At 46.4% G+C, this 27971-nt stretch overlaps 2 protein-coding genes across 2 annotated transcripts in view; one reads left to right on the plus strand and one right to left on the minus strand.

Annotated features, from left to right (window-relative positions):
- Positions 1 to 2073, minus strand: part of LOC144599723 (neuroserpin-like) — a 48303-nt gene extending 46230 nt beyond the window's left edge. Inside the window, exon 1 of the mRNA XM_078410984.1 lies at positions 1923 to 2073. The gene's annotated coding sequence lies outside the window, so the exon portion shown is untranslated. The remainder of the gene's footprint in view (positions 1 to 1922) is intronic.
- Positions 2074 to 2667: 594 nt separating this feature from the next.
- LOC144599324 (programmed cell death protein 10) lies at positions 2668 to 27640 on the plus strand. Its single transcript, XM_078410119.1, has 8 exons — positions 2668 to 2817; positions 13261 to 13454; positions 14115 to 14168; positions 17752 to 17869; positions 18829 to 18955; positions 20341 to 20419; positions 26149 to 26231; positions 27199 to 27640. The coding sequence occupies exons 2-8, from the start codon at positions 13365 to 13367 to the stop codon at positions 27278 to 27280; spliced, it is 633 nt and encodes a 210-aa protein (XP_078266245.1). The 5' UTR covers positions 2668 to 2817; positions 13261 to 13364; the 3' UTR covers positions 27281 to 27640.
- Positions 27641 to 27971: the final 331 nt, after the last annotated feature.

A 27971-nucleotide genomic window follows, 5' to 3' on the forward strand; every position in this document is an offset into this window, starting at 1 on the left:
TCACACCAATAGAAAAAAAAATCTACTCGACCAAATTAATATTTAAAGCTTATTCACGGTAGAATAATAAAATTAACTAATAGTGAACAAGGCAACAGACCTGTGGACACGGTGACGCCCACAACTTAAAAAGCCTGTGGATTAATAAAGCGGACAGACGCATTCACTCACACAAGCAGGTAATGGGCAACACGTTCACACGAGTACAGGTAATGGGCAACACACAAACACAGGTAATGGGCAACACACAAACACAGGTAATGGGCAACACACAAACACAGGTAATGGGCAACACACAAACACAGGTAATGGGCAACACACAAACACAGGTAATGGGCAACACACAAACACAGGTAATGGGCAACACACAAACACAGGTAATGGGCAACACGCTGGCTGACCCTCCCATGCGAGACCGCTGTCCTTGCCGCTCGCCCCACCAGGCCGCTCTGGCCCCACCAGGCCGCTTGGCCCCACCAGGCCGCTTGGCCCCACCAGGCCGCTTGGCCCCACCAGGCCGCTTGGCCCCACCAGGCCGCTTGGCCCCACCAGGCCGCTTGGCCCCACCAGGCCGCTTGGCCCCACCAGGCCGCTTGGCCCCACCAGGCCGCTTGGCCCCACCAGGCCGCTGGCCCCACCAGGCCGCTTGGCCCCACCAGGCCGCTGGCCCCCACCAGGCCGCTGTCCTTGCCGCTGGCCCCCACCAGGCCGCTCTGGCCCCACCAGGCCGCTCTGGCCCCACCAGGCCGCTCTGGCCCCACCACGCCGCTCTGGCCCCACCACGCCGCTCTGGCCCCACCAGGCTGCTGGCCCCCACCACGCCGCTCTGGCCCCACCAGGCTGCTGGCCCCCACCAGGCCGCTCTGGCCCCACCAGGCCGCTTGGCCCCACCAGGCCGCTCTGGCCCCACCAGGCCGCTGGCCCCCACCAGGCCGCTCTGGCCCCACCAGGCCGCTCTGGCCCCACCAGGCCGCTCTGGCCCCACCAGGCCGCTCTGGCCCCACCAGGCCGCTCTGGCCCCCACCAGGCCGCTCTGGCCCCACCAGGCCGCTCTGGCCCCCACCAGGCCGCTCTGGCCCCCACCAGGCCGCTCTGGCCCCACCAGGCCGCTGGCCCCCACCAGGCCGCTGGCCCCACCAGGCCGCTCTGGCCCCCACCAGGCCGCTCTGGCCCCACCAGGCCGCTCTGGCCCCCACCAGGCCGCTGGCCCCACCAGGCCGCTCTGGCCCCCACCAGGCCGCTCTGGCCCCACCAGGCCGCTCTGGCCCCCACCAGGCCGCTGGCCCCCACCAGGCCGCTCTGGCCCCACCAGGCCGCTCTGGCCCCCACCAGGCCGCTCTGGCCCCACCAACCAGGCCGCTCTGGCCCCACCAGGCCGCTCTGGCCCCACCAACCAGGCCGCTCTGGCCCCCACCAGGCCGCTCTGGCCCCACCAGGCCGCTCTGGCCCCACCAGGCCGCTCTGGCCCCACCAGGCCGCTCTGGCCCCACCAGGCCGCTCTGGCCCCACCAGGCCGCTCTGGCCCCCACCAGGCCGCTCTGGCCCCACCAGGCCGCTCTGGCCCCACCAGGCCGCTCTGGCCCCACCAGGCCGCTCTGGCCCCACCAGGCCGCTCTGGCCCCACCAACCAGGCCGCTCTGGCCCCCACCAGGCCGCTCTGGCCCCACCAGGCCGCTCTGGCCCCACCAACCAGGCCGCTCTGGCCCCCACCAGGCCGCTCTGGCCCCACCAGGCCGCTCTGGCCCCACCAACCAGGCCGCTCTGGCCCCACCAGGCCGCTCGTTGTGAGGCTGAGGCTCCCATCACCGTGACGGCCGCAGCCGCGGGACCGCTGGTTCATTTATTGCCAGTCAGAGGATGTCGCAATTAATCAAATTGCAAAACATCCACAACAGTGTTCGCTGCGAAACGCCCTTACTTACTTGCACACATGAAGTAAACGGAGCAGGAGCCGCCTCCAGCCGCCACGGACAAGGCAAAGGCAGCGGCAGCGGCAGCACTCACAATGAATATTGCGCCAGGGTGGACGCTTGCCTTGGCGCAGGCGCACGGATGAAGGGACCGCTGCCGAGATCCGCCTTCGTCCCGCCCCCGCCGGCACCTCATTTGTCCGCCTTCCCAGCAGCGCGGCTTTCCATTCGTCCAGTGCCACGTCAATCAGACGGGCTGTGATGACGCGGTCCGTGGGACTTAGATCCCAGAATCCTCCGCGTAATGGACGGAAGTGGATGTAGTCAATCATCTGGATTCGGGGAATGGGCACTGCAGATCCCAGAATCCTTGGCGCCGTGAGCGGTAGTTGTAGACGATTAATCGGGTAGAGGGGACGACAGATCCCAGAGGCCTCGGCACCGGGGGACGGAAGTGGATGTACGCACGCCATTAGAATGTGGGAGGATGGGACTGCAAATCCCAGAATCCTCCGCGCAATGGGAGGAAGTAGATGTGCAGATGCTGGTTTAAATCGAAGGTAGACACAAAATGCTGGAGTATCTCAGCGGGTCAGGCAGCATCTCGGGAGAGAAGGAATGGGTCGCGTTTCGGGTCGAGACCCTTCTTCAGCGGAAATAGATGTAGTCAGGGCACTGCAGATCCCAGAATCCTTGGCGCCATGAGCGGACGTTGTAGGCGTATGTCGGGTAAAGGGGACTACAGGTCCCAGAGACCTTGGCGCGCCGTGTTTCCGGCGGGCGGAGGGAGGCGGAGCGGCGAGAGTTTCCCCCTTCGGTCGGACGGACGGAGAGGCACCGCAGGGCGGGGTGAACGGGGGGCGAGGGCCGCGGCTTCCATCGGCGGGCCAGGCCAGGCCGGATGAGTGTGAGTCCCCTGTCGCTGTCCCAGTGTGTGTGAGAGGCCTGGGCGGTGGCGGTGTAGGCCCCGGGCTGAGGCGGCCAGGGGACGGGACGGGACGGGAGAGCCGAGCAGAGCCGAGCCCGGGGCCCGGCAGGGAAAGGGCGGGGCCGAGGGGATGGGAGGGAGGGGAGGGGAGGGGAGGGGAGGGTCCCGGGCTGAGCCTGGGGATGTGGGGAGGGAGACGGGCGACCTTGTGCGCTCCGCTCCGGGTGCGGGTTGAGGCGAGTGGGGGCCCGGACGGTGGAGCCTGGGTTGTGGGGAGGGGAGAGTCCAGCGCTGAGGGGAGGGGAGGGGAGGCCCCAGTCCCGGTGCGACCCCCACCATCCCCCCACCCCAAGAAGGTGGTAAGAATAGGAAGGCAGAGTATTATCTGAATGGTGTCAAGTTAGGAAAAGGGGGAGTTCAACGAGATCTGGGTGTCCTAGTGCATCAGTCACTGAAAGGAAGCATGCAGGTACAGCAGGCAGTGAAGAAAGCCAATGGCATGTTGGCCTTCATAACAAGAGGAGTTGAGTATAGGAGCAAAGAGTCCTTCTGCAGTTGTACAGGCCTCCTCCTGCACCTATTGTCCACCCGGGATAGCTTTCACCTCTCTATAACCATATAACAATTACAGCACGGAAACAGGCCTGTCCGGCCCTACCAGTCCACACCGACCACTTTCTCTGACCTAGTCTCATCTACCTGCTCTCAGACCATAACCCTCCAATCCCCTCCTATCCATATACCTATCCAATTTACTCTTAAATAATAAAATCGAGCCTGCCTCCACCACTTCCACCGGAAGCTCATTCCACACAGCCACCACCCTCTGAGTAAAGAAGTTCCCCCTCATGTTACCCCTAAACTTTTGTCCCTTAATTCTGAAGTTATGTCCCCTTGTTGGAATCTTCCCCACTCTCAAAGGGAAAAGCCTACCCACGTCAACTCTGTCCGTCCCTCTTAAAATTTTAAAAACCTCTATCAAGTCCCCTCTCAACCTTCTACGCTCCAAAGAATAAAGACCCAACCTGTTCAACCTCTCTCTGTAGCTTAAGTGCTGAAACCCAGGCAACATTCTAGTAAATCTCCTCTGTACCCTCTCCATTTTGACGACATCCTTCCTATAATTTGGTGACCAGAACTGCACACCATACTCCAGATTCGGCCTCACCAATGCCCTGTACATTTTCAACATTACATCCCAACTTCTATATTCGATGCTCGAATTTATAAAGGCAAGCATACCAAACGCCTTCTTCACCACCCTATCCACATGAGATTCCACCTTCAGGGAACAATACACAGTTATTCCCAGATCCCTCTGTTCCACTGCATTCCTCAATTCCCTACCATTTACCCTGTACGTCCTATTTTGATTTGTCCTACCAAAATGCAGCACCTCACACTTATCAGCATTAAACTCCATCTGCCATCTTTCAGCCCACCCTTCCAAAACGCCCAAGTCTCTCTGTAGACTTTGAAAATCTACTTCATTATTAACTACACCACCTATCTTAGTATCATCTGCATACTTACTAATCCAATTTGCCACACCATCATCCAGATCATTAATGTAAATGACAAACAACAGTGGACCCAACACAGATCCTTGGGGTACTCCACTAGACACTGGCCTCCAACCTGACATACAGTTGTCAACCATTACCCTCTGGTATCTCCCATTCAGCCATTGTTGAATCCATCTTGCAACCTCACTATTAATACCCAACAATTTAACCTTCTTAATCAACCTTCCATGTGGAACCTTGTCAAATGCCTTACTGAAGTCCATATAGACAACATCCACAGCCTTGCCCTTATCAATTTCCCTGGTAACCTCTTCAAAAAAATTCAAGAAGATTAGTCAAACATGACCTTCCAGGCACAAATCCATGTTGACTGTTTCTAATCAGGCCTTGTTTATCCATGTGATTATATATATTGTCCCCAAGTATCTTTTCCATTAATTTTCCCACCACAGACGTCAAACTAACAGGTCTATAATTGCTAGGTTTACTTTTAGAACCTTTTTTAAACAAAGGCACAACATGCGCAATGCGCCAATCTTCCGGCACCATCCCCGTTTCTAATGATGTTTGAAATATTTCCGTCATAGCCCCTGCTATTCTGCTATCTCTATCAAGAGCCTATCTTCATCTTGAAACTGTTCCCAAGGAGGATCCCAACTCAAAACATTGCCTCTCCAGAGATAGACACAAAAGGCAGGCAGCATCTCTGGTTCTTCAGAAGATGAGTTTTAACCCAAAACGTCACCCATCCTAGCCCACTCAGTTACTCCAGTGTCCATCTTCCGTAAAAACCTGCATCTGCATCTCCGTACACACATTGCCTCTCCATGTCCTCCAGAGCTGCTGACTGACCCGCTGAGATATTCCAGCACTTTGTGTTGCACATGAGATTCCAGCATCTCTAATTCCTTGTGTGTGTGTCTCTCTCGAAGTATTCAGACTCTGCTTCCAACAATTTTGGAAGTTTTCCAAAGACTTATGTGCAGCCTTCTGGTAGAGAAAAATACACCTTGTTTGCCAACGCGTTGACTATTATTAAATAGTGAACACTATTACCTTTGTCCACAAACGCTAGCAGCATCCTTTACACATCTACCTTGTTCAGACCCCGCAAATCTTCCAAAACATTATTGTGCAATCAAGTTTTCTTAAGATTGGCATTAGTTTATTATTGTCATGTATCCTGGGTTACAGCAGTAAAAAATTATTTGCATGCTATCCAGTCAAATCATGCTGCACATGAGCGCAATGAAGTCATGCATAAATACATCAGAGTGCAAACAGAAAAATACCAATGTAGTGTTGTAGAATTGCAGTTACAGAGAAAGTGAAGATTAAAACGAGTGCAAGGGCCACAATGGGGAATGTTGTGAGATCAGGACTACATCCTGGTTTATGGGGGGAACCATTTAGTAGTCTGAGGTATTTATTCACAAAATGCTGGAGTAACTCAGCAGGTCAGGCAGCATCTCAGGAGAGAAGGAATGGGTGACGTTTCGGGTCGAGACCCTTCTTCAGACTGAAGTAGTCTGATAACAACAGGAAGAAAGCTGTTCTTGATTTTGGTGGAACTTGCTTTCAAGGTTTTGCATATTCTGACCCAGAGTGCAAATGGCCCTTGATTCCGTTGGCTGCTTTTCCGAGGCAGTGTAACGTGTAGATGGAGTTTGAGGGCGAGGTAGGCTGGCTTGTACGATGGACTGGGCTATATCCACGACTGTGGAATTTCTTGCGAACTTGGGCAGAGCTGTTACCAGACCAAGTGGTGATGCGACCTGATAGGGTGCTTTGGTGCATCTGTAGAAGTTGGTAAGAGTTGTTGGAGACATGCCAAACTTCCATTGTCATGAATGTAAACCATTGGATACAAACTTGGGAATGGACAGGTGACGGGGTGGGTTGGGATCCATGTCTATTCTCTGACCTGCTGACTTCCTCCAGCACTTTCTTTTGCTCAAGATTCCAGCATCTGCAGCTCCTTGTGTTGTATATCAGAAGGAAGTGCAACAGGAGGTGACAAATCAAGTCTCTATCAGAAAAGGAGAACACACTTGCTGTGCTGGAAATGAGATATAAGATTGCAATGGCAGATTACCAGAAATTGTTGAGTTCAAGGTAGACTTGAAGGCAGTAATGCCACATTGGAAGATGAGATGCTGTTCCCTGAGCTAGTGTAGATGCTCAACGGAACAGGGTAGGAAGCAAATACCCGAAGGTGTGGGTAGAGGTCATGTGATAAATCATGATGTTAGATTCTGTACAGTTGGCATTCAATCCACATTTGATTTCCCCTGAACGATGGGGCCACCGAGAACGAAGGGGAGGGCCTGGGGGGGAGGGCTGCAGAGAACGATAGGGGGATCTGGTGAGGGAGGGGGGCACAGAGCCGGGGGGGGGGCTGCTGCCACATGCGGCGGCAGACCTGATTCGCTACTGCGAGCAGAGCTTAGGACTGTTTGGTGAACTTTTGTAACTTTGTTGGTGCCAGAAACGTGGTGACTCTTGTGTACTGCCTATGTGGGGTCTGCTGTATGATTTTACCGGGTTGTCTGCAAAAACAAAGCATTTCACTGCAGTTAGGTACATGACAATAACGTATCATTGGATCTGTGTGGAGGAGTCGGCACTATGAGTGATGAGTCCACTTGAATTGTAAGAAGCATAACTACATTTCTGCTTCAATTGGCAGGACTGTTTGGGTCCCAGATGTTGATTAAATGTTGCAACCTGCAATTGCGGGGGAAGGTACCTTGAGAAAACGTGTGGATATTGGTGGAAATGAAAGAATGGATTGCAATGATTCAATTATCCTTTAGGATGCCCCATGGCATTATGTTGACAGGTGTTAGCATTTGAAAGTGACCCGTTGAATGTGGAGGCCGGTGGGATGGAAGGTGACTCTATCCTTGCGACTGTAAGAGGAGAGTGGATATATGAGACTTGGTTGGCAGAGCTCACGGAGCTATTCATTTCAGTGGTGCAGCGGAAAGACGACCAAGGGCAAAGGAGGACAAGGTAGAAGTACTGATGGGGAAGCTCAGGTGTGATCCATGGGGAAACTAGCAGAGTGAAATGGAGTCCTTGCAAGAAGGGGTGAAGTGCTGACGTGTGGCGGTAGGATGACATGGACATCTCAAAATGGAGATGGGGAAATGTTTCAGGGGGTTCGAATGGAGTGGAAATTGGTAACTATAGAAATTAGGCTTTCGCAAAGATGTATTAAAACAAGAGGTGGCACTGATAATGTAATTAGTGAACTGGAAAAGGTGGTGGGATGGGTAGAAGTAAAGCAAGTAACGTTCCATACATCACACAAAATGGCGGGTATAGCCTGGACCCACGTACTTCCCATTGCTTTGGAGGCAGTGAGTGCAAGACCAAGGTCAGCAAAATAATTGTAATGTTGAAGCATTAGTGGAAATCTTTTAGGACCGAGATGAGAACGTTTTTTTTCACACCGAGAGTGGTGAATCTGTGGAATTCTCTGCCACAGAAGGTAGTTGAGGCCAGTTCATTGGCTATATTTAAGAGGGAATTAGATGTGGCCCTTGTGGCTAAAGGGATCAGGGGGTATGGAGAGAAGGTATGGAATACTGAGTTGGATGATCAGCCATGATCATATTGAATGGCGGTGCAGGCTCAAAGGGCCGAATGGCCTACTGCACCTATTTTCTATGTTTTCTATTAGTGGTCTGGCCTCTGTTTGCGAATGAAATGAAGGCCTGGGGCTGTACTGGTGTGGGGTGTAAGTACAGAGGGTTAGGGCATTTTGGCAGTAAATGAACCATCTGGAGTAAGATTTTACAAATGGCAGAAAGGAATTGCATACAGGATAACGAAACAAATGGTGGAGCTTATAATGGAGAATACGAAGCTGCACATTCAACATCATAAATGTAATGGGCAGGCTGGTGGTGCGTTGCTGAGGTAGTGCAGCTGATTACAGATGGACTGAAGGAAGGATCCTTGAAGAAATTTAAATATTTTAAATGTAGAAATAGAGGGATTATGTGCAGGCTTGCTTAAAATGGATTGTTCGGTGAGCCGGATGTGACTGAAAAGGATATGGACATCGGCAGTTCAATAAACCTAAACTAGTGACAAACACAATAAAGTACTGGAGTAACTTAGTGGGTCAGGCAGCATCTGTGGAGGGTGTGGGCAGATGACACAACTGGATTGGGCAGCATGGAGGCACAGCAGTATGGTTGCTACCTTACAGCGCTTTCAGCACCAGAGACCTGTGTTCGATCCCGACTACGGGTGCTGTCCGTACGGAGTTTGTACGTTCTCCCCGTGACTGATCTTTGGTTTCCTCCCACACTCCAAAGATGTACATGTTTGTGGGTTAATTAGCTTGGTATAAATGTAAATTGCCCCTAGTGTGTATAGGGTAGTGTTAATATGCAAGGAAGCCGTTGAGCACAGACCCGATGCCTCTTTTCTGCTCTGTATCTGTATCCCCACAGGCAGCATCTCTGAAGAGAAGGAAAGGGTGACATTTCGGGCTGAGACCTATTGCACTTGTCAGTGTACCAATCTTGAATGTCCTTGTAGTTCTAACAGGGCATTGATTATTGCACATTGAATATTATATATTCCATATAAGCTCTACATGGAATCGATCATCTAGGTTTGGCTTTGGAACTTCAAATCTGCAACAATGTTCCCTGTTGTACCAATGATTCACTTGAACAATATATCTGTGAAGGCAATAATTTTAATGGTTTGCATTATGAGCATTTTACAAATTTAGTACTGTCAAATCATATAGTGGGCTTTGAATTTTATAGATAAAAGAACTTGTTTTGAGTTGTCATGAAATGGATCTGTATTTGTGAAATGTTTTGTCATGATTTTGCACTGATGTAAGTTTTAGTATTTTCCTATAAGTTGTGAACTTTGTGTGTTGTAAAGAATACATTCAAAGAAAAGACAAAGACATTCAAATTCAAAGGGGAGATCTTGCCAGACAAATCTGTTGGAATTCTTTGAGGAAGTAAGTAGCAGGACAGACAAAGGCGACTCAGTGGACATTTACCTGGATTTTCTGAAGGCTTTTGATAAGGTGCTATGCAAGAGACTGCTAAACAAGATGAGAGCTCATGGTATTAAAGGGAAATGCTAGCATGGATAGCAGGTTGAGTGAATGGCAGAAGGCAAAGAGTGGGAATCAAGGCTATTTCTGGTTGGCTGCCAGTGACTAGTCGTGCTCTGCAGGAATTGAAGGCTTTGTGGCCACATTTGCTGATGACACGAAGATCAGTAAAGGGAGTAGTGCAGAGGAAGCATTGAGTCTGCAGAAGGACTTGGACATGTTGGGAGAATGGACAAAGAAGTGGCAGATGGAATACACTGGTAGTAGGAATGAAAGCCTATATTATTTTGTCAATTATTAGAGCATTCAGAGATATCACAAAATGCTGGAGTAACTCAGTGGGTCAGGCAGCATCTCAAGAGAGAAGGAATGTGTGACCTTTCGGGTCGAGACCCTTCTTCAGACTGAGAAATCAAAGGTGGAAATGGACTTGGGTGTGCTGGTGTGGGAATTCCTAAAAGGTTAATTTGCAAGTTGAATTGGTAGTAAGAAAGGCAAATGCAATGTTAGCATTTATTTCGAGAGGACTAGAATATAAACCAGGGATGTGATGCTGAGGCTTTATAAGGCATTGGTCAGACTTACTACTGTGAGTAGTTTTGGGCCCCATATCTGAGGAGGGATATGCTGGAGTTGGAGAGGGTCCAGAGGGGTTTACGAGAATTATCCCAGGAATGAGTGGGTTAGCATACGATGAGCTTTTGAGGGCACTGGGCCTGTACTCGCTGGAGTTTAGAAGGATGAGGGGGGAACTCTGAAACTTACTGAATAATGAAAGGCCTGGATAGAGTGGATCTGGAGAGGATGTTCTGGCTAGTGGGAGAGTCTAGAACCAAATGGCACAGTCTCAGAATAAAATCATTGGGCATTTTTGAAGCCAGATTGACAGGTTTTTGATTAGTATGGGTGTCAAAGATTATGGAGAGTAGGCAGGAGAGTGGGGTTGAGAGGGAACCATAGATCAGTCATGATGGAATGGCGGAGCAGACTCGATGGGCCGAATGGTCAAATTCTGCTCATATGGCTACAACAGGGACCCATTTCTCATTGATAAGAAACTAAATATATTTGAAGGGCCTTGTCTCGAAACATCACCCATTCCTTTTCCCCAGAGATGCTGAGTTTCTCCAGCTTTCTGTGTTTATCTTCAGTTTAAACCAGCATCTGCTGTTCCTTCCCAAACATATTTGAGAAGTCTGTTTTGAACTTAAATGGGCTAAATTCATTGATTATTACTGTAAGGCATTGAAACACATTATAAAGTGTTTTTGGTTTGCACAACACGATTTGTTCCCATTGTAGTAATTTGAACTTGTACTGTATACTGCCACAATTGATCAGAAATCTGCCCCATGAAAATCACCTGCCGTCATGTGAGCAGTTCAATTAGTCTCTCTATAAACTAAGGTGTGGTGTTTTTAAAGGTTGGGTACTGTATTTGAGTAATGACGATTGTTAATTTGCTTCAATTTGCATGTCAAACAATCCAAATTCCATGAGTGTAGTTGTTTGTGCAGTATGTGGAATGCATTTTGGAAGAGCCAGAGTACTTTGATTTATTTCCTTATTGGAATTGCTTAAGGGCCTGTCGCACTTAGGCGATTTTAAGGCGACTGCCGGTGACTAGGCTGTCGCTGACAGTTTGCTGGGGTGCCGCGGGCATGATTGTGAGGAGTCTTCCAAAAATCGTAGTGGATCTCAGCGCGTCGCTGAAAAATCATCTGGAGTTAAATTTCTCGGCTTGTTGCCAGGTATCGTTGCTTATTGCGGGCGCTGTTGCACGCTGTCGCAAGGTTTGATAGGTTTTCTTAACTGCATTTAGAAGCACATAATAAAATAAGTAAAGTCATTTCAAAATACCATAAAATGCTTGTGTTTAACCAATTTATTTACTGTCAGGACATTTGACAGGTAGATTGGAGGGGCAGTTTGACGGTCAGGTAAGCGTGGGAATTTCGCGATGTTTATGGCCATCAGCCATTACATTTAAAGTGGGCTCCCAACCCAGATATGCAACCCAGAAACCAGATATGCATCTCCCGTACATTTTCAAAGAATGCCCACACACTTTTCACAAAAATCCACTTAACCACTTTTTAAATTTAAAAAAAAAATACAGCTATTAGTAAACTGGAAGTAAATCCAGTTTATTCCTTGTTACAGTGAAGCTTGGTTTTTAAGTAACCCGGGCAAGATGTTTTATTTCAAAACTCTCAAGTACTTACCAACTTGTCAGTGAGTTCAGTGAAAATTAGGACGCTGGAGAAGCATTGACAGCGTGGGAATTTTGCGATGTTTCCGAAGACGGTGTAATCTCGACCTGACTCGGCATTGTCGTGGTCATTGTCGTCGGGTAAAAGAAAATGTCGGCGATCTGCTACGACTTTGACAGTCGCCAAAAAAATTGTCTAAGTGGAACAGGCCCTTTAATTGTACTTTACGTTGCACTTAACATTGTTCCCTTTGTCCTGTATCTGTACACTGTGGCTGGCTCGATTGTAAGGTTCACCAGATTGATTCCTGGGATGGCAGGACTTTCATATGAAGAAAGACTGGATAGACTTGGCTTGTACTCGCTGGAATTTAGAAGATTGAGGGGGGATCTTATAGAAACTTACAAAATTCTTAAGGGGTTGGACAGGCTAGATGCAGGAAGATTGTTCCCGATGTTGGGGAAGTCCAGAACAAGGGGTCACAGTTTAAGGATAAGGGGGAAGTCTTTTAGGACCGAGATGAGAAAGTTTTTTTTCATACAGAGTGGTGAATCTGTGGAATTCTCTGCCACAGAAGGTAGTTGAGGCCAGTTTATTGGCTATATTTAAGAGGGAGTTAGATGTGGCCCTTGTGGCTAAAGGGATCAGGGGGTATGGAGAGAAGGCAGGTACGGGATACTGAGTTGGATGATCAGCCATGATCATATTGAATGGCGGTGCAGGCTCGAAGGGCCGAATGGCCTACTCCTGCACCTATTTTCTATGTTTCTAATCATGTATTGTTTTTCCACTGACTGATTAGCATGTAACAGAAGCTTTGCTACACATGTCAGTGAACTAATCTAACCCATTTGTGTAGGAAAGAACTGCAGATGCTGGTTTAAATCAAGGTAGACACAATGCTGGAGTAACTCAGCAGGACAGGCAGCATGTCTGGAGAGAATCTAAACTATTGATCTATATTTAACATATTTAAACCACAACTGATTATGTTAAACATGTATATATGCAGATGTATTTCCCATTCTTTGGGCTTGGTTAAAACCTGCAAGGTTTGTTCTTGTTATTTTTGTTGAGTTGTCCCTTCGCTTTCTGACACCCGCTCAACTAATCTCTTTTTAGTTTGGTTTAGGGATTCAGCGCAGAAACAGGCCCTTCGGCCCACCATGTCCACACGACCGGCAATCCCAGCACACTGACACTATTCCACGCACACTAGGAACACTTTACAAAATTGCCAAAGCCAATTAATTTACCAACATGTACCTCTTTGAAGTGTGGGAGGAAACCGGAGGACCCGGAGAAAACCCACGCAGGTCATGGGGAGAATGCACAAACTCCGTACAGAAAGCACCTGTGGTCAGGATCGCACCCGGGTCTCTGGCATTGTAAATCTACCGCTGAGGCACCGTGCCACCCCTAACTGATAACGTTATTGAGGGGGGGCTGGAAAGATCAGAATACTTGAAGGTTGTACATTTTCAGCTTGTAGATCCATTGCCCACACCTTGCACAAAGCTGTTGAATTAAAGTAAAGCATGTGACAATATATTGACTTTTATTTCCTGTTTTTCTTCCCTTCTAGGGAAGTGACTGGTTTTCTTGCAAAGGGGGGTTGAGGAGCTCTGGCTTGGCGTTCAACGTTGACGCCCTAGCACTTTTACAACAATAAGGTGTGGTTAACCAAGGATGACAATGGAAGAGATGAGGAATGAAGCAGAGACGACTTCCATGGTTTCCATGCCACTCTATGCAGTGATGTACCCAGTATTTAATGAGGTGGTTATTGCACTTTTCTGTTCCACTTGGAGCTAACGTTCTTTGACTTTAATTGCTCTAAATTGTTAATTGCATCAAAATGGGTCACTATTACATCTGAAACTGACAGTTTAGTTTAGAGTTGCAGCATGGAAACGGGCCCTTTGGCTCTCCGAGTCCGCCCCCACCATCAATCACCCACTCACACTAGTTCTACATTATCCCAGTTTGGCATCCACTCCCTGCACACTAGGAGCAATTTACAGAAGCCAATTAACCTACAAAACCCGCACGTCCATGGGATGTGGGAAGAAACCGGAGGAAACCCTTGCAGTCAGAGGGCGAACATGCAAACTCCACACAGACAGCACCCGAGGTTAGGATCGAACCTGGGTCTCTGGCGCTGTGGGGCAGCAGCTCTACCCACTGCGCCACTGTGCTGCTGACTGAATAATAGATGAGAATATCCTTAAAATATGTATTGAAATGAAGGGGAACCAATGAGTAATGCGTAACACACTGGGGTTAATAAACATTAAGTTTGCAGCTTTTTCAGAAGAGTTTCTTCCATTACATTTTAAACATAATAGTCATTTTCTGTAAATCTACTTCTGAGTTCTGTTGGTATGTGAAAATTATTCTAACAAATCAAACTTGACTAAAACCTTTGGTTCATTGCAGCTGGAGCAAGTCAATTTATCTGCTGCACAAACTCTCAGAGCGGCTTTCATTAAGGTGAGTTTGGTTATTGAAATTCATTCAGCTATGATTTATATTTTAACTTTGATTCTTGTTCAGCTTATGTTTAACGTGTCGTGCATTTGGGAAAATGTTCTTGGACAATTGCCTGCTTTAATTCTTTTTTTAAATAGTCTTAATATTTGTGTTTCTGTGCGTAGGAAAGTAATTGAATTGAGGACAGTTGTTTTTCCTCGGGGGAGGTAGGTTGGATAAAGCACAGGGCCGGATGCAGCTCTGATCTCAGTCATTGAGCTTTAATGCAACCTCCTGTGATACTGCTCCAGAATGATGTAGAACAGTACAGCATAGCACAAGAACAGGTCCTTCGGCCCGCATTGTCTGTGCCCAACATGATGCCAAGACCATTGCTTACCTACCTCCACACAACCCATATCCCTCCATTCCCTACATATACAAAATGCCAATCCAAAAGTCTATTAAATGCCACTAACATGTATGCTTCAACCACCATCCCTGGCAGGGCGTTCCAAGCACTTACAACGCTCTATGTAATTTAAAAAAACTTGGCTTGCACATCTCCTTTAAACTTTGCCCCTCTCTCCTTAAAGCCATGCCCTCTAGTATTTGTTTTTTGTTTCCATTCTGGGACTGTTTAACCTATCCATGCCCCCCCTAATCTTATATATTCCATATATTTTCAGCTTCAAGCCTTGTGATCCATTGTCTTTCCTGCAGATTTCCTGACTTTGCTTAAGCCCAAAGAACAATCTATTTTGTTTATCCCAGAAGTAAATGATAACTTTCGTGCAGTTTTATTTAATTTCCTTCCATGTTATGGGTATGGAATATCTTCATGCAATCAAACCTCTGGTTCAGTTCAGTTTAGTTTATCGGCACATGTACCGAGGTAAAATGCTCAGTGAAAGGTTTTTGTTGCAAGTTAGGAACAGGGGACGTACAACGAGATCTGGGTGTCCTAGTGCATCAGTCACTGAAAGGAAGCATGCAGGTACAGCAGGCAGTGAAGAAAGCCAATGGAATGTTGGCCTTCATAACAAGAGGAGTTGAGTATAGGAGCAAAGAGGTCCTTCTGCAGTTGTACAGGGCCCTGGTGAGACCGCACCTGGAGTACTGTGTGCAGTTTTGGTCTCCAAATTTGAGGAAGGATATTCTTGCTATTGAGGGCGTGCAGCGTAGGTTTACTAGGTTAATTCCCGGAATGGCGGGACTATCATATGTTGAAAGACGGGAGCGACTAGGCTTGTATACACTGGAATTTAGAAGGATGAGAGGAGATCTTATCAAAACGTATAAGATTATTATGGGGTTGGACACGTTAGAGGCAGGAAACATGTTCCCAATGTTGGGGGAGTCCAGAACAAGGGGCCACAGTTTAAGAATAAGGGGTAGGCCATTTAGAACTGAGATGAGGAAAAACTTTTTCAGTCAGAGAGTTGTGAATCTGTGGAATTCTCTGCCTCAGAAGGCAGTGGAGGCCAATTGTCTGAATGCATTCAAGAGAGAGCTGGATAGAGCTCTTAAGGATAGCGGAGTCAAGGGGTATGGGGAGAAGGCAGGAACGGGGTACTGATTGAGAATGATCAGCCATGATCACATTGAATGGCGGTGCTGGCTCGAAGGGCCGAATGGCCTCCTCCAGCACCTGTAGTCTATTGTCTATTGTCTATAACCAGTCACCACAAAGACAGTACACGATTCCAATCGATCCATTTACAGTGTATAGATTCATAAGGGTATGTGTAGGAAGGAACTGCAGATGCTGGGTTTAAACCGAAGATAGACGAAATGCATCTCTGGAGAGAAGGAATGGGTGACATTTCGGGTCGAGACCCGAAACGTCACCCATTCCTTCTCTCTCTCTCTCTCTCTCTCTCTCTCTCTCTCTCTCTCTCTCTCTCAGTGGGATGTCCTGATGGCGTGGACTCGTTGGGTCGAGGGGCCTGTTCTTTCAATTAATCAATCAACCAGTTGGGTGTTAGTGATCAGAATTCCCCCTCTTGTGATGCCTGTCACGTTCAAGGAGCATTAAGTTTGGAGCAAAAGTTAAAAGGTGCCTTTTTCTGAAAAGCAGCACCTAAGGAAAAGCAAGGTTGGTTCCTGCACTATTATGCTCTGTGGGTGGAGAAACTGTTTAGTTACAAATGCAGAACTGTTTAAGCAGGAAATTCAACTGCGCCAAGAAACTTGGCATTGACCTGGAATGTATGAATCAACCATGCAAACTCCTTCAGTTAATGCTGAGCATATTTCTAATGTTCCTCGTTGAAGGATTAAATTAGTATTATTTGCATTTCACATTTTAAAACTTAATCCATGGTTATTTTGAAAATGTTTCAATTTTACCTTCTTTCAGGATGGTACTTTAGAGATACAGCGTGGAAACAGGCCCTTTGACCCACCGAGTCCGCACCGACCTGCGTGCTAGCACTATCATCCACGCTAGGGACAATTTCCAATTTTACAGAGGCCAATTAACCTACAACCTATAAATCTTTGGGGTGTGAGAGGAAACCGGAGCTACCAGATGAAACTCACGCGGTCACAGGCAGAAAGCACAAACTCCGTACGAACAGTACCCATAGTCAGGATCGAACCCAGATCTCTGGTGCTGCAAGGCAGCAACTCTATTGCTGTGCTCTTAAGTAGATATCCTAAAAGGTCAAAACGCAATTAAACATAAATACGAGAATAGAATATTCCTCGGAATGAACCTGGAAAACCTTTGTCTAGTACGTGGACACACTTCATGGTTCTTATTGTGAAATGGTAGCCAGGTCCACAAAAGCTTTGGAACTATTGTACCTAAGTGTTACAGTCCCGAACACAACACAGCATTCTATTCCAATAAATAATTTGTCCTTCACTTTTGGCATGCCTTTCCTTTGCATAATCTCGTGCTCCTTTATAGTTTCTCGTTCAACGTTTGTGCTTTCACTTCTTCCTCTTGTTTGATTGCTATTCTCACATGTTGTTTTCCATTTTATATTTGTTGTCTTCTAGACTGTACTGTGTGAACTTGCCTACCACCACAGATCGGTGGCAAATTTGTGGAATGGAAGCTATAAATAGTTAATGATAGCTCTAAGTGGATAGTGTTAGTGTACGGGGTGATTTGCTGGATGGCGGGGACTCGTGGGCCTAAGGGCCTGTCTTTGTGCTGTATCTGAATGTTAGATGGAGCTCTAAGGGCTAGTGGAATCAAGGGAAAGGGGAGAAAGCAGGCACGGGTTACTGATTGTGGATGATCAGCCATGATCACAATGAATGGTGGTGCTGGCTCGAAGGGCCAAATGGCCTCCTCCTGCACCTCTTTTCTATGTTACTATCTCTAAAGTCTAAAGTGAATGGGCAAAGATCAGACAAATGCAGTGTAGCATGGGGAGATTGTTCATCTTGACATGAAGCATTTAGCCTAAATCAGAGAGCTTCAATGCACAGGGATTAGGATGGCCGAGCATGGGATTTGCAAAATGAATGAGAGCAAGTGAGTAGGGAATTTGTGGAGAAAGAAAAGTAGGGAGCTGCGTAGAGTGTCAGTGCATTGCTTAATTTATGTCTGAGAGCACACTTTCAATTCATAATTCTTTCACTTTAGGCTGAAAAAGAAAACCCTGGTCTTACACAAGACATCATAACCAAAATTCTGGAAAAGAATTGTGTGGAAGTTAATTTCACCGAGTCCTTGCTGCGCATGGCCAGTGATGACGTTGAAGGTATGGCAGCTAAAGTCAACAATGCTTTCAGAAACCAGAAATAACCGGGCACAAAACACACACGCTACATCAAAACGAGTTACTATGCTGGACGAGAAATTTCATTTGAGTTGACTAAAACCATAACCTGATAGTCCTTGCTTTCCCTCTCTATCCCCTCCCCTTTCCAGTTCTTCTACTAGTCTTCCTGTATCCGACTACATTCTATCTTTGTCCCACCCCCTCCCTGACATCAGTCTGAAGAAGTGTCTCGACCCGAAACATCACCCATTCCTTCTCTCCAGAGATGCTGCCTGACCCGCTGAGTTACTCCAGCATTTTTTATCTACCCTGATAATATACCACTGGGTAAGGTAGTGCAGGTTAGACCCTCAGTCTGAAGAAGGGTCTCGACCCAAAATGTCATCTATTCCTTTTCTCCAGAGATGCTGCCTGACCCGTTGAGTTACTCCAGCATTTTGTGTCTACCTTTGGTGTAAATCAGCATCTGCAGTTCCTTCCAACACAGGGTAAGATCCAGATTGTTGGATTTAAGTATCACAGGAGCACTGGAACAACTTTGTAACCATTTTGGTTAGCAACTGCGAAAACAAGTTTTCTTGGTACTATTCCCAGCAGCCAGCCTTAATGAAGTCTGGGGATTTATTTTTGATGTTATTGATAATCCTCGTGTGTTGTCAGTAGTGGTTAGTAGCACTGGCTTAATTAATGTGAAATAAACTTTAGGAGCAACTTTATGATGCAGTGATTTAGTACAAACATTGTATCACTAAAACCGTTATTGGATTATACCTTTGGTTGCACAAAAAATGTTTTATTTGGGGGAAAAAAAGAAAACACACATGTCATCACCTCTGAGTTACTCCAGCATTCTGTGGGTTTTTTTGTAAGCCAGCACCTGCGGTTCCTTGTTTCTACATGTATTTTCCTTCTCATGCATGCAACTCTTCCTTTCATAGAATATATGATCGACAGGCAAGAACCAGAATTTCGGGAACTCAATGACAAAGCACGAGCACTGAAAAATATTCTCAGCAAAATTCCTGATGAGATCAATGATAGGGTGCGATTCCTTCAGACAATCAAGTAGGTATTGTGCAACTCTGCCTAAATGAAAAGCAAAAAATTTCACTGCGCGTCTTGAAATTGTATTTTCTGTTCTGCTTCAGTCAAACCTTCCAGTGTATCTTTCCGTTCACCTTTCCTTGTACTCTGCGTTACATTTCTGCAGCTCCAAGTTATCGGACCACACTCTTGCCTCCCACAGCCAAACCTCGTTATTGTCACCTTCTCTGATCTCCCTGGCATGGGGCTCATAACAAATGGAAGCTGGCACAGCTGTATGAAATGGCAAAGTTGGTCTTTCTCTGCAACATTCTGCCAAATGTATGCAGCACCATTGGTCCCTTTCTCATCTTCCAAACTGCCCACCATTTCACAACTCGTGCAAAGCAAAATTAATCTCTTAGCTGCTTGGATTTACTCAAGAAAATTTATATTCAGGAAAATCATGCATCACAGTACGGTTTGGGAACAGCTCCATCCAAGACCGCAAGAAATTGCTGCGAATTGTGGACACACGCCAGACCGTCACACAAACCAACCTCCCTTCTATTGACTTAATTTATACGTCATGCTGCCTCGGCAAGGCCAGCAGCATAATCAAGGACGAGTCGCACCCTGGCCACTCCCTCTTCTCCTCTCTCCCATCAGGCAGAAGGTACAGAAGTGTGAAAACGCACAACTCCAGATTCGGGGACAGTTTCTAACCCGCTGTTATCAGGATGTCCCTATTCTGTTCCCTGTCATCATAACTTCCACTGTGGTATTGCTAGTAAATTCAAACAGGAGTACCTAGCCTTTAAGAATCATCATTCCATGATGCATCTTAGGTTGGAAGGTTATAGGGTTTTCATTTTTATTTTAGTTTAGAGGTACAGCGCGGAAGCAGGCCCTTTGGCCCAATGGGTCCGTGCCGACCAGCGATCTTCACACACTCACGCTATCCTCCACACACTGAGGACACTTTTACCAAGCCAATTAACCTACAAACCTGTAGGTCTTTGGAGTGTGGGAGGAAACTGACCACCCAGAAAAAACCCACGCGGGTCACGGGGAGAATGTACAAACTCCGTACAGACAGCACCTGTAGTCAGGATGGAACCCGGGTCTCTGGCGCTGTGAGGCAGCAACTCTACCGCTGCGCCACCGTGCCGCACAACTAGTGGGGTTCAAGATTTGTGTTCCTTTCTGGAATGTACCTTTTTAAAATTTTATTTTTGTTTCATCTCCTTTCTGAACCTCATGGCGGGCAAGTAAAAAGTCATTTCTAGCTGTTTAAAATAATTAGTTCAATAGTTGAATTGCCCTTTTAAGTGTATAATAAAAACTTAAATGTTCTGTTCGTAGAGGGATTGAAGCATGGCATGCTTTAGCTTTGTTGATGCCTCGTGGTGGTTGTTGTTTTGCAGGGATATAGCCAGTGCAATAAAGGAGCTGCTCGATACCGTGAACAATGTCATCAAAAAATATCAGTATCAGAATCGCAGGGTGAGTGTCACATAAATTATCCCCAGGCACCCTGCAGTTTACACTGTCAAGATTTGTTCATGTACTCCTTACTTTGGCATGGAGTACACTTGTCTGGTGTTGGGCCCCGTATCTGGGGAAGGATGCGCTGGCTTTGGAGAGGGTCCAGAGGAGGTTTACGAGAATGATTCCTGGAATGAATGGGTTGACATGTGATGAATGTCGGACAGCGCTCGGCCTGTACTCGCTGGAGTTTAGAAGGATGGGGGGAGGGGGGACAGACTCATTGAACCTTACCGGATAGTGAAAGGCCTGGATAGAGTGGATGTGGAGAGGATGTTTCCACTAGTGGGAGAGTCTAGGACCAGAGGTCACAGTCTCAGAATTAAAGGACATTCCTTTAGGTAGGAGATGAGGGCGAATTTCTTTAGTCAGGGGGTGGTGAATCAGTGGAATTCGTTGCCACATTGGACTTGTTGAAAGAACATGGATGATCTGAATATTGATCCAATGAGCAGTGTGTGCTGATTTTATGTACTGCAATACAGAAATGGTCATCATTCTTGACATTGCATGTGTTGGCATAATTTACCGATTTGCTGTAGATCAGAGCTACAATGTGAAAATAGAATAAAGAACAGCTCGCAAATCGAAAATCCGGATAAATACAGTTGCATTTGTTTATAAATGCAAACTAAGCTTTAGTTACAGCTAATGTAAGAGATCAGCAAAAGACTGGTTTGTGGGTTAATTGGCCTTTGATTAGTATGGGTGTCAGGGGTTATGGGGAGAAGGCAGGTGAATGGGGTTGAGATGGAAAGGTAGATCAGCCATGGTTGAATGGTGGAGTAGACATGATGGGCCGTCCAATTTTGTTCCTAGAACTTATGAACTCATGAATATATGTACAAATAGTGTGATGGACGATAGATGGTCAGATGCAGATACAAAGATACTTTTTCACACAAAGGGTGGTGGGTGTGGAACAGGCTGCCAGAGGAGGTAGTTGAGGTTGGGACTATCCCATCGTTTAAGAAACAGTTAGACAAGTACGTGGCTAGGGCAGGTTTGGAGGGATATGGACCAAGTGCAGGCAAGTGGGACTAGTGTAGCTGGGACATGTTGGCCGGTGTGGGCGAGTTGAGCCGAAGGGGCTGTTTCCACACCGTATCACTCTGACTATGGGCGAGTTGGGCCGAAGGGCCTGTTTCCACACCGTATCACTCCATGACTATGGACGGTATGGACTCAGTAGGCTGAAGGGCTCTTTTCCATACTGTACCTTTCAATTAAGATATTAATTTGTTTTAAAACATTTTTTTTAATATCTGAGAACAATATATTGATGTTGCATTGTACTTGTAGCATGCAGAACACTTTATCCAGCCACATTTTAGTATTGTTGTTCCAAAACACCATCCTAGAAAGTTTCCAGTCAGGTTTCAGAGCCCACCACAGCACAGAGTCTGCCTTGTTGAAGGTACACAACGACCTGCTTCTCGCCATCGACACCGGCGACTGTGCAATCCTGCTCCTTCTCGACCTCAGCGCAGCGTTCGATACAGTGGACCACACCATCCTTATTGACCGTCTCCGGTACGCGGTTGGCATTGATGGCACTGTCCTGAGCTGGTTTGCTTCGTACCTCAAAGATAGGAGTTTCGCCATCAACATAGGCAGTTATTCCTCTGCTCCAGCTAGCCTCTCCTGCGGAGTTCCACAAGGCTCCATCCTAGGCCCTATTCTCTTCTCTCTATACATGCTCCCCCTTGGCCAAATCATTCAAAGGCACGGCATTTCTTTCCACTGCTATGCCGATGACACTCAACTTTACCTCCCCCTGAAACCCAACAACCAGTCAAATTTAAACAGCCTCTTACACTGCCTTGAGGACATAAAATGTTGGATGGCACAGAACTTCCTCCAATTAAATGAGAGCAAGTCTGAGGTCATCCTATTCGGCCCCCCCGACTCCATCAAGTCGATAACAGGCAGTCTTGGAAGTCTATCCTGCCTAGTCAAACCGCATGTCAAAAACCTCGGCATGATATTTGACTCTGCATTAAAATTTGATAAGCAAGTCAACGCTGTGGTAAAAGCCAGCTTCTTCCAACTTCGAACCATAGCTAAAATCAAACCTTTCCTCCAATTCGACGACACAGAAAAAATCATTCACGCTTTCATTTCCTCCCGCCTAGACTACTGCAACTCCCTATACACTGGGATCAGCCAATCTTCCCTGTCCCGCCTGCAACTGGTCCAAAACGTCGCAGCGAGACTCCTGACGGGTACCCGTAAAAGGGACCACATCACCCCGATTCTGGCCTCTCTCCACTGGCTCCCTGTACGGTACAGAATCAACTTCAAGCTCCTCCTATTCACGTATAAAGCCCTAAATGGACATTCCCCCCCCTACATCAAAAATCTTCTAACCCACCTCTCTAACTCCAGGTCCCTCAGGTCGGCCGACTTGGGGCTACTCACTATCCCACGGTCTAGGCTTAAGCTCAGGGGTGACCGCGCTTTTGCGGTTGCAGCTCCTAGACTGTGGAACAGCATCCCTCTCCCCATCAGAACTGCCCCCTCCATCGACTCCTTTAAGTCCCGGCTCAAAACCTATTTGTACTCCCTAGCGTTTGAGGCTCATTGAGGAGGCGCTGTGAACTGTTTGCTGTATGTTTCATTTTTTAAATTTGTTTTTTTTTAAATTAGTACCTAATCAGATGTACAGCACTTTGGTCAACGTGGGTTGTTTTTAAATGTGCTATACAAATAAAATTAGCTTGACTTGACTTTTGCTCATCTTACTGCCATTGCTCCCTGGTGGCAGTGTCCTTGGTTTGATGGTTCTTCCACTGTCAACCAACAGGTGGCGTGATTCTAAAGCAGGGAAAGTCGATCATAGTTCATATTTCATATGAAGTCTTTGTTGGTGAACACTGTATATTAATCTTGGTCAAATTAGTTTGTGGCAGATGTGCAGAGCCACTGTGTATCCTTAAAATTGGGTAAGATAACTTCAACCGAGATAAAGAAAGGTAACTTTGAGGGTATGAGGCATGAATTGTCCAAGATAGACTGGCAATTGATGCTGAAAGGGTTGACGGTGGACATGCAATGGAAGGCATTTAAAGGTCGCATGGATGAACTACAACAAGTGTTCATCCCAGTTTGGCAAAAGAACAAACCAGGAAAGGTAGTGCATCCGTGGCTAACAAGGGAAATCAAGGATAGTATTAAAACAAAAGATGAAGCATACAGATTAGCCAGAAAAAGTAGCATACCAGAGGACTGGGAGAAATTCAGAGTCCAGCAGAGGAGGACAAAGGGCTTAATTAGGAAAGGGAAAATAGATTATGAGGGAAAACTGGCAAGGAACATAAAAACTGACTGCAAAAGCTTTTATAGATATGTGAAGAGAAAAAGATTAGTTAAGACAAATGTAGGTCCCTTGCAGTCGGAAACAGGTGAATTGATCATAGGGAACAAGGAGATGGCAGACCAATTGAACAAATACTTTGGTTCTGTCTTCACTAAGGAAGACATAAACCGTCTGCCGGAAATAGCGGGGGACCGGGGGTCTAATGAGATGGAGGAACTGAGGGAAATCCAGGTTAGTCGGGAAGTGGTGTTAGGTAAATTAAATGGATTAAAGGCAGATAAATCCGCAGGGCCAGATAGGCTGCATCCCAGAGTGCTTAAGGAAGTAGCCTCAGAAATAGTGGACGCATTAGTGATAATTTTTCAAAACTCCTTAGATTCTGGAGTAGTTCCTGAGGACTGGAGGGTAGCTAATGTAACCCCACTTTTTAAAAAGGGAGGGAGAGAGAAAACGGGGAATTATAGACCAGTTAGTCTAACATCGGTAGTGGGGAAAATGCTAGAGTCAGTTATTAAAGCTGTGATGGCATCACATTTGGAAAGTGGTGAAATCATCGGACAAAGTCAGCATGGATTTACAAAAGGCAAATCATGTCTGACGAATCTTATAGAATTTTTCGAGGATGTAACTAGTAGAGTGGATAAGGGAGAACCAGTCGATGTGTTATATCTGGACTTTCAGAAGGCCTTCGACAAGGTCCCACATAGGAGATTGGTGTACAAACTTAAAGCACACGGTATTGAGGGTTCAGTGTTGAGGTGGATAGAAAATTGGTTGGCGGACAGGAAGCAAAGAGTAGGAATAAACGGGTCCTTTTCAGAATGGCAGGCAGTGACTAGTGGGGTACCGCAAGGCTCAGTGCTGGGACCCCAGTTATTTACAGTGTATATTAATGATTTGGACGAGGGAATTGAATGCAACATCTCTAAGTTTGCGGATGACATGAAGCTGGGTGGCAGTGTTAGCTGCGAGGAGGATGCTAGGAGGCTGCAGAGTGACTTGGATAGATTAGGCGAGTGGGCAAATGCATGGCAGATGCAATATAATGTGGATAAATGTGAGGTTATCCACTTTGGCGGCAAGAACAGGAAAGCAGAGTATTACCTGAATGGTGAACGATAAGGAGAAGGGGAGATGCAAAGTGACCTGGGTGTCATGGTGCACCAGTCATTGAAGGCAAGCGTGCAGGTGCAGCAGGCAGTGAAGAAAGCGAATGGTATGTTGGCATTCATAGCGAGGGGATTTGAGTATAGGAGCAGGGAGGTTCTGCTGCAGTTGTACAGGGCATTGGTGAGACCGCACCTGGAGTATTGTGTGCAGTTTTGGTCTCCTAATCTGAGGAAAGACGTTCTTGCCTTAGAGGGAGTACAGAGAAGGTTCACTAGATTGATCCCTGGGATGGCGGGACTTTCATATGAAGAAAGACTGGATAGACTAGGCTTGTACTCGCTGGAATTTAGAAGAGTGAGGGGGGATCTTATAGAAACATATAAAATTCTTAAGGGGTTGGAGAGGCTTGATGCGGGAAGATTGTTCCCGATGTTGGGGGGAGTCCAGAACCAGGGGTCACAGCTTAAAGATAAGGGGGAAGTCTTTTAGGACCGAGATGAGAAAACATTTCGTCACATAGAGAGTGGTGAGTCTGTGGAATTCTCTGCCACAGAAGGTAGTTGAGGCCAGTTCATTGGCTATATTTAAGAGGGAGTTAGATGTGGCCCTTTTTGCTAAAGGGATCAGGGGGTATGGAGAGAAGGCAGGTACAGGTTACTGAGCTGGATGATCAGCCATGATCATATTGAATGGCGGTGCAGGCTCGAAGGGCCGAATGGCCTACTCCTGCACCTATTTTCTATGTTTCTATAAGTAAGCAACTGCAGATGCTGCTTTACAAAAAAAAAGGAAAAGTAGAGTAATTCAGTGAGTCAGTCAAATCAGTCCGAAGAAGAGTTGTGGCCTGAATTGTCGCCTGTCCACATTCTCCAGAGACACTGCCTGACTCTCTGAGTTCATAAGTTCTAGGAGAAGAATTAGGCCATTCGGCCCAGAGAGTACTCCGCCCTTCAATCCTGGCTGATCTACCTTTCCCTCTCAGCCCCATTCTCCTGCCTTCTCCCCATAAACCCTGACACTTTGTGTTTTTGTCTATTCAACCTAAGTGGATGCGGTAAATTGGTATCCTCATCCTGTTTCCATTGGCATCTTTTAATGCAACATCTTTTTACCAATAGTTTAGTTAAAAGTTAAGGATATGGCAATCTTTAAAAATGATTCTGAAAATTTAAGAATTAATACACCCTCATTCATTCCTCACCAATGATGTGTATTTGAAATTTTACTTTTTTTAATTCAATATTTGGATTACTTTCAGGCACTTGAACACCAAAAGAAGGAATTTGTCAAATACTCCAAAAGTTTCAGTGATACTTTAAAAACCTACTTCAAAGATGGCAAGTAAGTATTGCAGTTACTAGCATTTACGTTCATTCTGTGCGAAACATCCCAACAAAGTTTCCAGGCAATGCCAATTTAGAGATTTTCGATGGCCATTAATACTAAATGTTTGGTTAAATGGGTAAAATGAGAGAAACAGCCCTTTATTTCCATGGACAAATATAAAGCATTATGGTGCATTGTGTAGAAAGGAACTGCAGATGCTAGTTTACACCGAAGACTCAAAATGCTGCAGTAACTCAGCAGGACAGGCAGCATCTCTGGAGAGAAGGAGTGGGTGACATTTCAGGTCGAGATCCTTCTTCAGACTGAGAAGGATCGTCTGAAATGTCACCCGTTCCAGAGATGCTGCCTGTCCCGCTGAGCGACTCAAGCATTTTATCTATCTTAGGAAGCATTATGATGTGTGTTTGTAAGATCGCCGTTTAATTGCAATGCCAGGTGTTTAGTTTCAGAGAATGCAACAGCTTTATGGTGTGTGTGTGAGATTGTTCACTTAGAAATGTCCCTCCAAGATTAATTTGTTCATGTTTCCAAATGTGTATGGCCCAGGCAGTATTATTTTAAACTCCCTTTGAATGCACAATATGTTGCGTTATTAGAGGTTGGCTATTTGGAAAATGCTTTGAAGTTCTGTACCTTTTAAAATTACGTGAGGGGGGGAGGGGAAGGCAATGGGGACCTGGCATGGGGGGACCATTGCGAGGGACGGGGGGTGGGGGGCACTCTAGTTTTACAATCCTCGGCCCAGGGGATAAGCCTGCCTTTGTTTGTCCCGGGTGAAGGCAGCCAGCCAAAAGTCACTTGTCTTTTTCTTTTTTTTTCTGCTTTTAATTTCATTTAATGTCAAGTTTCCATGCACCTTGTTTGTATGCTGCGACTGTTAGCAGACAAATTTCCCTTTGGTGGTGAATAAAGTTCTATCGTATCGTATGTTCGTTGAAATGCCATTTTCTGTTTTCGCCAGGGCAATCAATGTGTTCATGAGTGCCAACCGGTTAATCCACCAAACCAACTTGATACTACAAACCTTCAAAACCGTTGCTTAGGAACTCCATTTGTGAAGCTTTTTAATGTTCAGCCTCACTCGGTTGACCTTGATATGTAAATTTAAATAGTCACAACTGTATAAATTAAAACCTCCATTTCAGGATTTGAAGATGTTGGATAAAATAATTGTCGACTTGCACCATATTTTTGTAAAGCATTGTAGCTAATCATGATTTCTCACAAGAAATATTGCATAACTTTTTGCTATCGTATTCAAATGAAGCCAAATGAAATTACGCCTTAACATATCGTAATGTAACATTCCTTTGTGTAAATATTGGTGTTCTGTTTCTGAAGTTGCTGGCAAAAAAAAAGACAAAGTTATGTATTTAACATGATTAGTGGCAAATAAATCTAAAGTTGTAATCTATTCATTTGTCGTCTTTCAGCTGTGATTGCACAACAAGGGGTGAGAAGGCAGAGGGGGGATTCAATGTGATCAGATTTTTCACAAGTGGCTCGATTTGCGTACAGGTCGTTATTGGTTGCCTAGTTTAGCTTAGAGACAGCGCAGAAACAGGCCCCACTGCCCTCCGAGTCCACCGCACGTTAACGCTACCCTACACACATTAGGGACGATGTATGTTAATGGAAAGTCAATTAACCTACAAACCTGTACGCCTTTGGAGTGTGGGAGGAAACCAAAGATCTCAGAGAAAACCCACGCAGGTCACGGGGAGAACGTACAAA

This window comes from Rhinoraja longicauda, chromosome 13 (genome assembly GCF_053455715.1).
Source record: "Rhinoraja longicauda isolate Sanriku21f chromosome 13, sRhiLon1.1, whole genome shotgun sequence".
NCBI lineage: Eukaryota > Metazoa > Chordata > Chondrichthyes > Rajiformes > Arhynchobatidae > Rhinoraja > Rhinoraja longicauda.

What these genes read in the sequence shown, in the direction of transcription:
- LOC144599324 (XM_078410119.1), top strand. Translation starts at nt 13,365, where the DNA reads ATGACAATGGAAGAGATGAGGAATGAAGCAGAGACGACTTCCATGGTT. An exon ending in TGTACCCAGTATTTAATGAG is followed by an intron (nt 13,455 to 14,114) that starts GTGGTTATTGCA and finishes GGTTCATTGCAG; the next exon opens with CTGGAGCAAGTCAATTTATC. An exon ending in CGATTCCTTCAGACAATCAA is followed by an intron (nt 18,956 to 20,340) that starts GTAGGTATTGTG and finishes GTTGTTTTGCAG; the next exon opens with GGATATAGCCAGTGCAATAA.